Source organism: Amphiura filiformis, chromosome 2 (assembly GCF_039555335.1).
Source record: "Amphiura filiformis chromosome 2, Afil_fr2py, whole genome shotgun sequence".
NCBI lineage: Eukaryota > Metazoa > Echinodermata > Ophiuroidea > Amphilepidida > Amphiuridae > Amphiura > Amphiura filiformis.
The window spans coordinates 67,626,836-67,642,430 of NC_092629.1; the positions used below are offsets into that span (position 1 = coordinate 67,626,836).

A 15,595-nucleotide genomic window follows, 5' to 3' on the forward strand; every position below is an offset into this window, starting at 1 on the left:
GCATCTCAAGACCTTTGCCCTGTTGACCGATAACAAACTCAGTTGTGCTTAACAATGTTAACCCGTTATAGTGCAGTTACGTATGTTTCCCCAATTGTCTCACGAAATTAACTGGTGGATTAGGCCAATGGAAATGTATTCCTTTGATTAATATCGCAACAAGCGTCCGCATTGGCTTTTCACAGCAAATTATATTGTTTGGCCTTGGTCGGCAATAGATGGCAACCATCTGACCATGAAGAAAATACCTCTGTGTCTATAATTCATGGGTAACGCATGATTCATACATCAATTCGCATAAGGACAATGGACTTTAAACTAGATATATTTAAAAAATATATAAACACTTAGGCACCGCAACCATTTTTTTCCGATCTTTGGATCGACCGCTGATGCTGCTTCGATGCTTGTGATTAATGAACTGTCAACTAATTGTATTGATCAATATCATTGCATGCACATATTCATAATTGATTCTACAAATAACAAGGATCCACCAATCATCGATGGTCGATCGTATGATCGATCTGATTTGGTTCTATATCCTTAGTTTGATTGCTGACCTATAGGTATGCATCGGCACAACCTAATAAAAATGAACGTTTAATAGCTTTGGAAGAATAAATTATAAAAATAATTTGGAGTACTGAACACAATCATCATAACTAAATGTTGATGCAGAAGGGATTCATAGTAGTGTTGTTATAGTTTAGTTTTATCGAATATTCATTTAATATAAATGTTTGATCATTTTGTTTTGCTGCAAAATTAATTGTGCACTAAAAAGAAACCGTTTCTAACTCGTAATTTCGTGAATTAAATGACGTCATTAAATGACAATCGCGATTCTACTCACGGTCAACTAAAAACCGTCTCATGAATACGCTACTCAACCAAGCGAAGAGCCAAAAATCAAGTACACATATTGAACAAATTGAGATACTGCGCAAAGCAGGTGACTATATTGAAAACCTATGTGTCGTTTCTTTTAAAAATAATTTGTGATTCCAGATTCGTATACTTTTCTCACATAATAGTATGATAAACGCAAATCTCCGAATATGGAGAAAGTCTAGACAGGGTATCAGGCACCATTATTATATACGACATGAATATGGAGAAACAAGTCATAAAGCAGGTTTACGTATTTTCCACAAAAAAAAAACCACACACAACGGGGAACGATTGCTCGCTGAACAGTCAACAAACCCAAAGTGTTAATTATAAACGAAATTTCGGCCGTTGCACAACATAACTGAAAAAAAAAATAGCAAGGGAATGCATCGACACAACCTAATAAACATAGCGTTTAATAATTCTACCAGAATATAGGGGCGGGGGTGAAATATAAACATAATTAGGAGTACTGCTCACAATAATATTATTTAGAGTACATCATAACTAAATGTTTATGACGAGATTCATAGTAGTGTTGTTATAGTTTGGTCTTATTGAATATTCATTTAATAATGTTGGATTATTTTGTTTTGCTGCAAACTTAATGCACTACTCAACCAAGCGAAGGGCTAAAAATCAAGTACATAATTATTGAAAACAAATTGAGATAGTAAGCAAAGCAAGTGACTACATTGAAAACCTAGTTGAAATACAAAAATGTGTCGTTTCTTTTAAAAATAATTTTCTCACATGATGGTATGATTAACGCAAATCTCCAAATATAGAGAAAGTCTAGACAGTGTATCAGACAACATTATTATATATATACGACATGGATATGGAGAAACAAGTTATGAAGAAGGTTTACGCATTTACCACAAAAAAAACACAAATTAACGATTGCTCGCATCAAGGGGTAACTAACTATGCCTTAAAGGAAAAATTGAACAGTCAACAAACTTAAGGCTAAAGTGTTAGATATAAACGAAATTTTGGCTGGTATACAACCCAAATGAAAAAAATAGCAAGGGAAGGCGCCAGCATTGGATTCGATCACACGAACTTTCGTTTACTATAGTCGATAGTTGCGTAAAGTAATAATTTTAAAGAATTGTGTATTTTTATCTAATATAGATCATTTAAAAGGATAGTTCTGGGCGTCAAATTGTAAATTATATGATTCACAGTGGATAAGTACAGGTGTGTATTGACAAGGTCATGTGTACTTTGTAGCTCCGAAAGTTGGGGAACTAAAAGGGTAATACAGGTGTTGTAAATTAAGTTAATTATGGCGGGTATTGAGTTGCTATATGGGAATGGATAAGTGTGAAGGTGAATTTAAATTAACATCAAACTTGGGGGAACTACATTTTGAAACACTTTGCGAATGGACAATTTTGAAATTATAATCACTTATTATGATGCTTTTTTTGATTTGTATTTGTCCAAAGGCACCAGGCTGTCAAGAGACCGTGATTTATTGCACGAGAATAAACACAGTCAAATGTACTCGCATTTGCCAAGTTTCCTGATGGGCATCAAAAATGTTTGTTTCAACGGGTATTTAACTCAATAATATAAATCACAAAATGTGACTGTTTCGTCTTTTTTTTTTATCTCCGAGATCAGCATAGATATGATAGTCATTAGCAATAACAGATTTCTTAAAAGGAGACACCAAATAGTTCAAAGCTATGTGTACATCCTTGATCAATTTGAAATTTAATATTAAAAATTGGCATTTTCGACATTTAAAAATCCTCGAAATCAATTTTATTAATCTAATGATAAAGTGTTCAAAATAAATACCCCACCCCCCTTAAAATTACAAAACATTTCTTTGCATAACTTGACGTACATTTTGTTGATTTGATTTGTCCCATTTCCAAAACCAATTTGTTTGGTAAAAAATAATCACATTTTCAAAAAATGATACTTTCAGAAAAAGTTGCACTTTACAACATCCTATGCGTGTAATGTACGAGGATTGATTTAATGGTGTTTTTGTTTTCTTTAATTTTTATGTGTACGATAACCCAGTCACCCATGAAAACAATGTACGAGGTGTTTCTAGAATATTCTATTGAGCCGTTGTTTCAAAAATGGTAAAATCAATTTAGGAGTTACAAAATATGTCTTTGCTTAACTTGACATTTATATTTATTGATTTGAAAAAAAAGCTGTGAATAGAAAAATCATTTTGCTACTCTACCAAAGTGATTTCTCCTTCCTAGTGATTTTATCATTTTCAACTGCTCATCATTAACCAAAAATCATTATTTTGCACTAAATCAGTCATAACATTAATATTGAAAATGTTTTGTACCTTACATGTATGGGATGTTGAAAAGTGCAATTTTTTTTAAAGTATCATTTTGAAAACTGTGATTATATTTGACCAAAACAAAAGGATTTTGAGAAGAGAGAACTTTGGTAGGGTAGCAAAAAAGATTCCTCTATTCACAGGTTTTTTTTAATTTTTCAAATCAACAAAATGAATATCAGGTTATCCAAAACATTATGAAATGTTTTGTAACTTCTAAATTGATTTGACCATTAATTCTCGAAACACAACAAAAACAAAAAACATCCTAGAAAACCCCGTCCATGTCAATGAATCATTGTTTTATACTGTAAGATGATTGCATTGGTGACTGGGTTATCGTATACATAAAAAGTAAAGAAAAAACACACCATTAAATCAATCAAAATAATCTATATCGAGAATGTTTTTGTACATTACATGTATAAGATGTTGAAAAGTGCAACTTTTCTGAATGTGATTTTATTTTGACCAAACCAAAAAGATTTTGAGAAGAAAGAACTTTGGGAAGGTAGGAAAACTATTCTTTTATTCACAATTCACAGGTTTTAAATGTTTTCAAATCAACGAATTATTGTGAAGTTATGCAAAGAAATGTTTTGTAATTTAAGTTTAAGGGGTATTCTTTTTAACCCTTTATATACTTTAAGTGTATGTAGCTGGGTGTAAAAGCCGTCTGTCATTTGGGAATGCTGACCTTTTTTGTACATTTTTCCCCAAGAGACCTACAATTTTTAAAAGAATTTACGAATGGATGACGGATGGATTTTCCTCCCAGTTACATTCACTTTTAACGTTTTTTCTTACGAACGGAAACAGCGGCAGCGCGTATGAAAATATTTTATTCGAAGGGCATTTAGCGAATAAGTACATATCATTAGATTAAAAAGACTTCTCCGAGGACTGTTAAACATAAAAAATAAAAAAAATATAAATTTTTAATAATGTGCCGTAAAATTTGTATTATATCGCGAATTAAAAAAAAAAAAATGTATAATGATATCAGGAGGCCATTCCTCGTATTCAGATTCCAATTTGGTGCGTCTGATGTGCTCTCAGATCCAACAAAAATACTGAGCAAACGTTCCTACCCGATTTCTTAATTCAAGGTCATTTTATCATTAAGATAAAACCATGTGATACCGGATCGTGATTCATTGATTCAATGTCGTCTCGGAGTTTGTCTCCGGGGTAGTAATATTACCAGTATTATTTCAAGTAAAGTCCCAAAACTTTTACGCCGATGACCGATAACCATCTCAATGCTTTTAAGCCGTAAAGATTGTATTACAGCTACTTATAGACTATGCACACAAATATCCGAACACCTAAACAAAAGTAATATCTGAAGACACTTAAAATAAATAACAAAATAAGTAGTCAATAGATTGAGAATTTTCTTATGCGTACTTTGATACCTTCCCATCAAACACAAAACGTCATTCGCAAAAGGTTATAAAAGGTTGTCAGAAAACGTTTAAATGTCGGGTTATATAAAGGGTATATTAAGAGTATACAACGTTTTCATAACCTTAAAAAACATTTTTGATAATCTACTGCTCAGCAAACAAAAATGTTTTACAGAAAACGTTTAAATGTCGGGTTATATAAAGGGTATAAAAACGTTTTAATAACATTCCAAAAACATTCTTGAAAACTTGAAAAATATTTTGTGAAAAATGTTTGCCCAAAATATTTTCGATAACGAAATTTAAATGTTATTTTAAAAAGGTTAAAAAAAAAAAAACATTTTAAGAACATTTCTGTGTTTGCTGGGTTAAAAAATTTTAACATAATGTTATTTACGTTTTGATACAATATTTGGCAAAAATGTTTGCAAAAATAGTTTTCAATAACATTTTTGAAAACATTAAAAATATTGTTGTAGTGTGTTTTCATACAAAACGTTTTAAAACGTTATCATGACCTTTATATAAGCCGACATTTTAATGTTATTAAAACGTTTTTACCTAAACCAAAAGCCAAAATATAACTTATTTAAAACGTTTTTAAAACGTTTTTGTGTTTGCTGGGTTAATCGACACGATACGATTTTATTCCACTAAGCTATACTCATTTGAATAACAGATGGTCCCGTTTCAAAAGTGACAAATTAAGGTATTTCCGCCTTCAAGGCGATCCCTGAGCACCTTTTGTTACGATAGGCTCACAATGTTGTGTTCAATATCTGAGTGCTTCGAGGAAAAGTCAATCCGCATTTTGTCACTTTTAAAAAGCTCTCTTTTATTTAAATTGCTATAAGTCAGGAAAAAAAAGTCATATCGTACTGAATGAGGTATCAAAATACGCAAAAAGAAAATTCTCTAATTATTGACTACTTTATTTTGTAATCTAGAATTTAGAGTCTTTAATAATTGGTTATTGTTTTAAGTGTTCTAATACTGTTTGTGCGCAGTATATGTTTCCAATTCGCTCACGAAATAAGGGGCAGATTAGGCCAAGAAAAATAGATTCTCTCTTTCCTATTGTCGCCAGCGTCCGAATTGACTTCCCCATCAAATAGTTCAATAGTTTCACTAAATTCATGAAACTGCATTTACCTTTAAAAATGCGTTAGTTTTTCTCTTAAAGCTGCATTATTTCCAACACAATATTTCCCGTCACCAATTTTCCTCCGAATTTTATCAGATCGCTCAATGTTTGGGCTTCCGTCGTGCATAATGACAGCAACGAAGAAATTGGGACATTGCATAAAACCTGCTGTTAATTGGAGAGGGCGCTTTCATCTCTGATTGTGACCACATGGCAATTGAAATTGCAATCTCTTGATTCAAGAGATTTGCTAGAAATGGTGATTCATTGATTCAATGTCGTCTCGGAGTTTGTCTCCGGGGTAGTAATATTACCAGTGTTATTTCAAGTAAAGTCCCAAAACTTTTACGCCGATGACCGATAACCATCTCAATGCTTTTAAGCCGTAAAGATTGTATTACAGCTACTTATAGACTATGCACACAAATATCCGAACACCTAAACAAAAGTAATATCTGAAGACACTTAAAATAAATAACAAAATAAGTAGTCAATAGATTGAGAATTTTCTTATGCGTACTTTGATACCTTCCCATCAAACACAAAACGTCATTCGCAAAAGGTTATAAAAGGTTGTCAGAAAACGTTTAAATGTCGGGTTATATAAAGGGTATATTAAGAGTATACAACGTTTTCATAACCTTAAAAACATTTTTGATAATCTACTGCTCAGCAAACAAAAATGTTTTACAGAAAACGTTTAAATGTCGGGTTATATAAAGGGTATAAAAACGTTTTAATAACATTCCAAAAACATTCTTGAAAACTTGAAAAATATTTTGTGAAAAATGTTTGCCCAAAATATTTTCGATAACGAAATTTAAATGTTATTTTAAAAAAGGTTTTGAAAAAAAAAAAACATTTTAAGAACATTTCTGTGTTTGCTGGGTTCAAATATTTTAACATAATGTTATTTACGTATTGATACAATATTTGGCAAAAATGTTTGCAAAAATAGTTTTCAATAACATTTTTTGAAAACATTAAAAAATATTGTTGTAGTGTGTTTTCATACAAAACGTTTTAAAACGTTATCATGACCTTTATATAAGCCGACATTTTAATGTTATTAAAACGTTTTTACCTAAACCAAAAGCCAAAATATAACTTATTTAAAACGTTTTTAAAACGTTTTTGTGTTTGCTGGGTTAATCGACACGATACGATTTTATTCCACTAAGCTATACTCATTTGAATAACAGATGGTCCCGTTTCAAAAGTGACAAATTAAGGTATTTCCGCCTTCAAGGCGATCCCTGAGCACCTTTTGTTACGATAGGCTCACAATGTTGTGTTCAATATCTGAGTGCTTCGAGGGAAAAGTCAATCCGCATTTTTGTCACTTTTAAAAAGCTCTCTTTTTATTTAAATTGCTATAAGTCAGGAAAAAAAAGTCATATCGTACTGAATGAGGTATCAAAATACGCAAAAAGAAAATTCTCTAATTATTGACTACTTTATTTTGTAATCTAGAATTTAGAGTCTTTAATAATTGGTTATTGTTTTAAGTGTTCTAATACTGTTTGTGCGCAGTATATGTTTCCAATTCGCTCACGAAATAAGGGGCAGATTAGGCCAAGAAAAATAGATTCTCTCTTTCCTATTGTCGCCAGCGTCCGAATTGACTTCCCCATCAAATAGTTCAATAGTTTCACTAAATTCATGAAACTGCATTTACCTTTAAAAATGCGTTAGTTTTTTCTCTTAAAGCTGCATTATTTCCAACACAATATTTCCCGTCACCAATTTTCCTCCGAATTTTATCAGATCGCTCAATGTTTGGGCTTCCGTCGTGCATAATGACAGCAACGAAGAAATTGGGACATTGCATAAAACCTGCTGTTAATTGGAGAGGGCGCTTTCATCTCTGATTGTGACCACATGGCAATTGAAATTGCAATCTCTTGATTCAAGAGATTTGCTAGAAATGGTGATTCATTGATTCAATGTCGTCTCGGAGTTTGTCTCCGGGGTAGTAATATTACCAGTGTTATTTCAAGTAAAGTCCCAAAACTTTTACGCCGATGACCGATAACCATCTCAATGCTTTTAAGCCGTAAAGATTGTATTACAGCTACTTATAGACTATGCACACAAATATCCGAACACCTAAACAAAAGTAATATCTGAAGACACTTAAAATAAATAACAAAATAAGTAGTCAATAGATTGAGAATTTTCTTATGCGTACTTTGATACCTTCCCATCAAACACAAAACGTCATTCGCAAAAGGTTATAAAAGGTTGTCAGAAAACGTTTAAATGTCGGGTTATATAAAGGGTATATTAAGAGTATACAACGTTTTTATAACCTTAAAAAACATTTTTTGATAATCTTCTGCTCAGCAAACAAAAATGTTTTACAGAAAACGTTTAAATGTCGGGTTATATAAAGGGTATAAAAACGTTTTAATAACATTCCAAAAACATTCTTGAAAACTTGAAAAAATATTTTGTGAAAAATGTTAATCGACACGATACGATTTTATTCCACTAAGCTATACTCATTTGAATAACAGATGGTCCCGTTTCAAAAGTGACAAATTAAGGTATTTCTGCCTTCAAGGCGATCCCTGAGCACCTTTTGTTACGATAGGCTCACAATGTTGTGTTCAATATCTGAGTTTTTATTAAAACGTTTTTACCTAAACCAAAAGCCAAAATATAACTTATTTAAAACGTTTTTAAAACGTTTTTGTGTTTGCTGGGTTAATCGACACGATACGATTTTATTCCACTAAGCTATACTCATTTGAATAACAGATGGTCCCGTTTCAAAAGTGACAAATTAAGGTATTTCTGCCTTCAAGGCGATCCCTGAGCACCTTTTGTTACGATAGGCTCACAATGTTGTGTTCAATATCTGAGTGCTTCGAGGGAAAAGTCAATGCGCATTTTTGTCACTTTTAAAAAGCTCTCTTTTTATTTAAATTGCTATAAGTCAGGAAAAAAAAGTCATATCGTACTGAATGAGGTATCAAAATACGCAAAAAGAAAATTCTCTAATTATTGACTACTTTATTTTGTAATCTAGAATTTAGAGTCTTTAATAATTGGTTATTGTTTTAAGTGTTCTAATACTGTTTGTGCGCAGTATATGTTTCCAATTCGCTCACGGAATAAGGGGCAGATTAGGCCAAGAAAAATAGATTCTCTCTTTCCTATTGTCGCCAGCGTCCGAATTGACTTCCCCATCAAATAGTTCAATAGTTTCACTAAATTCATGAAACTGCATTTACCTTTAAAAATGCGTTAGTTTTTCTCTTAAAGCTGCATTATTTCCAACACAATATTTCCCGTCACCAATTTTCCTCCGAATTTTATCAGATCGCTCATTGTTTGGGCTTCCGTCGTGCATAATGACAGCAACGAAGAAATTGGGACATTGCATAAAACCTGCTGTTAATTGGAGAGGGCGCTTTCATCTCTGATTGTGACCACATGGCAATTGAAATTGCAATCTCTTGATTCAAGAGATTTGCTAGAAATGGCTTTCTTTCCCTTGCCCTTTATCGCGTTAGTTATGTGTTTTTCTTCTCATTCCATATCGACAAACTTCAAACACAAAACAGCGATAAAATAATGTTTTATCGCGAGAAGTATGTTGAGTATGAACTAACTTTAGTGCGCGACAAGAACGTGGCGAATGCTTTACAATGAATCCGAGTACAAATCAGGTCTAATTGTCGTCTAGTTTCATCTAGTATATTAATCTGTGAGAAATAATTGTGAGAAAATCTTTCTCGAAATTAACAATGTTGTCATTGAGAACTGTGCAATATTGGTAGTAAGTGGTATTTATCCAATACTGACGCTAATCCGATTAGGTCGTGTGCAAACCCCCTCAGATGGAGGTTTTAGTAGGTGTGTTTGTGGGGGGGCAAAGCTACACAGCTACTATTATGATAGTTGGGGTATAGTTTTTGGCTGGAAAAAGATCATAGAACCTTTTCAAACGTGCTCAAATTTTCACGTTTTTGGACTCAATATTTTGACCACATAGGTGTAAAATTTTTCGTTTTTATACTGCAATTTAAATAAAGATAGGATTGTACAACCTAGAATGTTTCGTTACATGCAAATATGTCAAGGTCAGTAGGCCTCAATGGTACCTGTGTTATTTTGCTGTGCTACCTAGGTAACCTATATCTGGTGAAACTAGATGATGTAGATGCCAAATCATCAAAAACTCAACATAGGTTGACCATAAACACCTTAAAATGGCAGTGTGTCCTCGAAGCTGAAAGTTATAATATGGTAGGGCGAATATTTACGAAAAACCGATGCAATACGGATGAAATTTGATAGTATTACAACAAAAATGTCATATAATGTGAGAAAATATACAGCATCAAACCCAAAATGTGACCGTACACCACGAATGAGCCGTAAATGTCCTCAATTGTATTCTGAGTTACAGTGTAAAATGGGCATGAAGGTCGTATTCATAGGTACCTCAATTTGGTGCTACGTGTACCTCATTTAATGAAATACACGTAGCACCAAATTGAAATACCTATGAATATGACCTTCATGCCCATTTTACACTGTAACTCAGAATACAATTGAGGACATTTACGGCTCATTCGTGGTGTACGGTCACAAATGTACTTTTTTGGCTCTATAACTTGGTTAATTTCAGTGATTTTAAAGCAGTCTTTTCAGATGCCACGCAAACAAAATAGTTACTCGTTGCATTTCCATGCATTGCCCAGGCCTATTAGTGGTGTGTAACCAGTAGCTGTAGGTGCTAATAGAAGATGCATTTTTTCATCTCAGTGCAGACAAAAGCTACTTAGGAATTGATTGAATAATCAATTATTCATCTGTGACTGATGTTTCGTCCAAAATATGAATTAATGTAAATTCACGAGAAAGTTCTGAGATTGCCGTGAGCCAGAATTGCCACCACTACGATAAACACAAGTTATTCACCAAAACATATAAATCATTTCAACTGTGTTATTGGATATGGGAAAACAGAAAGCAACAATGCAAATTCAAAACAGAAACCATGAAGGTGGTTTTTTTTCTTCTTCTTTTTTTATAACTTTTTGACGGAAAGCGAAATACAACTGAATTTTAGATTTTTTTAAAACATTGGACCAAACCTTACTTCCAAAATATAATACGACGGTAAAAAATGTTGAATACATTACCGTTGTGGCAGGGTGTGTGTGTGTGTTTAAAGAGATTGGTTACAAAAGGCTGATTTGTGTTACATTCATTTGAAGATATTTTTTAGAGTAGCAGTAGCCTATAACAATAGAATTTGTTGGTTATCTTTGCAAATCTCTTTAACCTCCCACGCCGCTTATGATTGAAGAGAACATTTTAAAGATAGGAAACAAATTTTATCAAAACAAGAGCCCCAGGCATTATGATATTTTAACAATATGTTGGTTATCTTTAAAAATGTTGGTTATCTGTAAAAAATCTTTAAAAAATAATTGTATATCTCTTTAACCTCCCACGTCGCTTATCATTGAAGAGGAAGATAGTAAACACGTTTCACAATTGGTCTGGACAGTACATTGTTCGGTACGGCTGCTACGAAAATCCATATAACTGCACCCACAGGGAACTCTCGGCATTGGTATATATATAACTTGAAAACTTTCTCATTCTTAAAGATCCACCCCTGAGCATATTGGTCTACACAATATATTGGCAACTATATCAAAATGACTGGTACCCAAACTACACATCAGTTTTCGGTGATTATGGACAAGACTGTCACATCAAAATACAATATAGGAGCTACCTTATTTATAGATGAATGTTCTAAAAGGTTATAAAACTATAAATGGGCATTTCAAGAGATTCCAATTTGGCATATGGAAGAAGCAGGCTTGTCAATAAACACACGAAACTGATGGGTACCAATCATTTTGATACATTTTGATCATTTTCTATAAGGCACGGCTGGTAAAAATAGTGAAGTTTTTGTGTTTTTTTCACAAAAAAGACCGACATTATATCTTCAATAAGAAAGTTCAAAATTTGCATATGATGGACATTTTTTCACCCCAGCTACATACACTTTAAGTACATATAATTAGATCTGTACAATTTACATCGAAGACTGCAAAAAATTGCAAAAATATCATCTGTTAATCATTTGCAATAATATTAAACCGGCGTGGTGGCCTAGTGGTTAGAGCGTCCGCCTCACGATCGGGAGGTCGCGGGTTCGAATCCCGGCCGGGCCATACCAAAGGCTTTAAAAATGGTACCTACTGCCTTCTTGCCAGGCGTTCGGCATTGAAAGAATGGAGTAGGGAAAGTTAAACACATGGCTACAAGTGGACTAACCCCCTGCTGTAGCTTTTCTGCTTGCAGACATGTGGCCTAGGGTTATGAAACGGAGATAGGCACCGCCCAATGGGCCGAAAGGCTTGGGAAGGATTTAACTTTTTTTAAATAATAATGTAATATATCGCAAGAATGGTCTTCTAAAACCTGTCAATCATAAGTAAAAGCCCCTCAAAAGGAAATTATCTGCAGTTGACGGCTGAGATAAACTTGCAATCTTACATGTGACGTCAATACAAAAGCGCGCCTTGATAACTGGTTGGCTGCTGACCTGCGCAGTTTGGTATATTTCGTCTGATTGACAAGACGTTTAATGCCGATCATAGGTACCCCTCCCACCCAAACACCCCTCTATCTCCACTCCTGCATATTGGCGGAGGGATTGCATGATGAAAACAAGACAAATGAAGGGCAATGTATAGCACCGGTTGTATTCCACGGCTAGGCTGTACCACGAAAATCCATATAACTGCACCATCGGGGAACTATCGGGATTAGTAAAACTTTATATATATATATATCTATTCAAAGATCCAGCCCTAAGCATAATTGGTCTAGACAATACATTATTCGGTATGGCTGCTACGAAAATCCATATAACTGCACCCATCAGGAACTATCGGGATTTGTATAACTTGAAAACTCTCTTATTCTTAAAGATCCACCCCTGAGCATATTGGTCTAGATAAAATATTAAAAGACACGGCTGGTAAAAATAGTCAACGATTGGTTTAAGTTCACATCGTTACAGTACGGTGGATTGCAAACTGCACTGCGAATTTCGAATATACATCTGCAGAAAACTATGTAACAGTATGTTCGGTAATGGTTTCACCTCTATTTGGAATATATGTAAACACTTATTGTTTTTGCAGGTTTGTTGTAGAGCGTTTGATAACAGTTTGACACAGCGTCATCATCCCTATACCTTCGTGTCAAAACTTGCCGTGATAGTAGGGAGAATCCACTCGTTCTTCAACAGCTACGCATGACGATTTTGTTCGAGATAGGTCGAGCGACTCAGGCTAAACACATCACTTGAATGATATGAGATACCACAGCGTTTCCATTTATTAGCTGAAATTACACGTTTTTACGATCTACGCATGCTCAGTACACCTTTTGACGTTGCCACTACAAGAAAATTCGATTTGTTGTCAGGTTTTTGTTTTAAATACACTAACAGGAAGTTCAATACACTCAGCTGCGATTGCCGTATCCTTTCAACACATATATTTTACTGCAATTTCACCGAAATGTTTTAAAATTGACCGATAATAATGTTATATATTCAACTGTTTGAGAATATAATCATATCAAAAGAACGTGACACCATATACATAGCCGATTGCGCTCAGACCTGCACCATCAACATGCATTTGTCATTAGGCCTTAAGCTAGGACTAAATACCAGAAATACTTTAACCTGCAACATACTATGAATACAATTATCGTCAAGTGGCGGTCTTTTCAAATCGTAAGCACTTGTATGTATTGTATGAATTAAACTGTGTGCGGTCTGCGGACACAATTCTATAGACACAATGAGAGAGTGCACGCATCATTTATCCTGGTCAATATGATTACAACTCTTTTCATTAAATGGAACGGAAAGATATTATTTTTGGCCAAATCAAAAAGATTTTGAGAAGAAAGAACTTTAGGAGGGTAGGAAAACTGTTCTTTTATTCGCATTTCATAGGTTTTTAAAAATAGATTTAGCAATTCAATTTTATTTGTAATCTAGCGCTTGATGGTACCTGATTCCGTCAGTACAAATGTAATTATTGACCTGATGGTCATTTCGTTTCAAACTCTATGAGGATATTGTACATTATTTTTACTTAACCTTAAAAAGAGTTTGTTTGCCCTTTCTATACCTACCCATCCCCACAATAAATTAAAAGAAGTTGGTAGGGGAGAGGGTGTTGCAATGACACCACCACTTCCCCATTTGTAGTCGGAGGTCGGTCAACTCCGTTTTAAACTTAATGAGGATAATGTACATTTTCACTTCCGACTGCCAAAATGTCCAACTCAGTAGGCTACGTCATATTTATATTGTAGCTTGCAAAATCATCCATCCATGGGTACATTCGTGAGTTAATTTTGACAAAATTGGTAGTCGTAATTGAAAAATGGTGCAATCAAAACCGAAATTCTGACAAAACTATGATAAACGGTTCCAAAAAGTAAGATATTTTAATATAATCCAAAAACGGCTTGATCAATGCCTTTTGTTTTAAAGTTTGGAACATTGACTGGTTAGTTAGTGAGCAGTTTTTTTCCTACCTTTTATCATCATCATAGCAAAATGCAGCCATTATGAAATTTGCTGCCAAAAAAAGTTGCATTTTTCTACATAGGCTTTTTATGCTTCAATTTGTGTTTGACATTTTTTTCCCTTTAAGTGAGTAATTTAATCAAAAAGAAGCATAATTAATTTAAATTAAATTAAATTAAATTTAAGCTTTTCCTGATTTAGGTGTCGCACATTCAAATTTTTTTTTTATGGTTTAGTGAATAAATTGAAATGAATGCTGCAGCTTATTAATGTCTTTCAATAATGAATAGGCATTCCTTCATGTGAGATGGCTTCCAAGCATCGTTCTTCTCTGCTGTTGGTCAAGCTGGTTCCCCGCATGCTGCAGGATTTGCTGCAAAGTCCTTTAAGGTGGTGCTGTCCCTCACTTGCCCGCTTGTAACAAGTTGATGACGGCCACCCATATAAATGTTTTTTGAACCATTCAAGGAATGACCAATGAAACAAGTGTATAGGGATCCAGCATAAAATATCTAACCAGGAATATGTTGGTCCATTGGTTAAATTAATCAATGAACACAAGATTAATCATTGAAGTTACAGTTGTTCCTTCCTAATGAGTTTAATTAGAATGAAAAACTTGTTAAATTTACGCATTTTAATGCATTCAAAAAGCCAATTTAGAAACTTTGTTGATGAATAAAAGTTCATATATGGCTACATTTACTCACTTAACCATAAAACATGTTTGAAATGTGTAAAAATAAATATTATAATAAAAACAAATATAGACAGATTCCTTTTTGATTAATTTTCTTCAAGTGAAAGAGGTCTGAAACCAAAAGGCATGCATAAAAAGCCTATGTAGACTTTTCACATAAAAACATTTTTTTTCTCAGTGAAGATGATAAAAGATGACAACAAAACCCCGTTAAAATTGATGCATAACTAATCAGCCTATGTTCCAAACAAACAAGAGAATTGATCAAGCCGTTTTTGGATTATACCAAAAAGTCTAGGGGACTTATTATTTTTTTAACCATTTATATAGCTTACGGTGATGTGCGTTGGAACTAAATGACTGAATTTCACGCCTAAGTTTAACACTAGCATTTGAAAAAAATACTATCATTATATTCTTTTTTTGACCGAGAAAATTAGTTTTACATTGAAAAGGTTCAACTCAAAATTGTGCTCATTTCAAGACCAAATTCGATCGTTTTGTATTGCCTCATTAAATGACT

At 33.6% G+C, this 15,595-nt stretch overlaps 1 protein-coding gene and 1 non-coding gene across 2 annotated transcripts in view; one reads left to right on the forward strand and one right to left on the reverse strand.

The window, feature by feature from the left end:
- The window catches only part of LOC140142351 (uncharacterized), a 44,144-nt gene extending 29,732 nt beyond the window's left edge, over nt 1-14,412 (reverse strand). The window contains exon 1 of the mRNA XM_072164320.1: nt 14,381-14,412. Coding sequence (XP_072020421.1) covers nt 14,381-14,412 — 32 coding nt within the window. The remainder of the gene's footprint in view (nt 1-14,380) is intronic.
- Nucleotides 11,913-11,985, forward strand: Trnav-cac (transfer RNA valine (anticodon CAC)). Its single transcript has one exon. It is a non-coding gene; the product is annotated as a tRNA-Val (tRNA).
- Nucleotides 14,413-15,595: the final 1,183 nt, after the last annotated feature.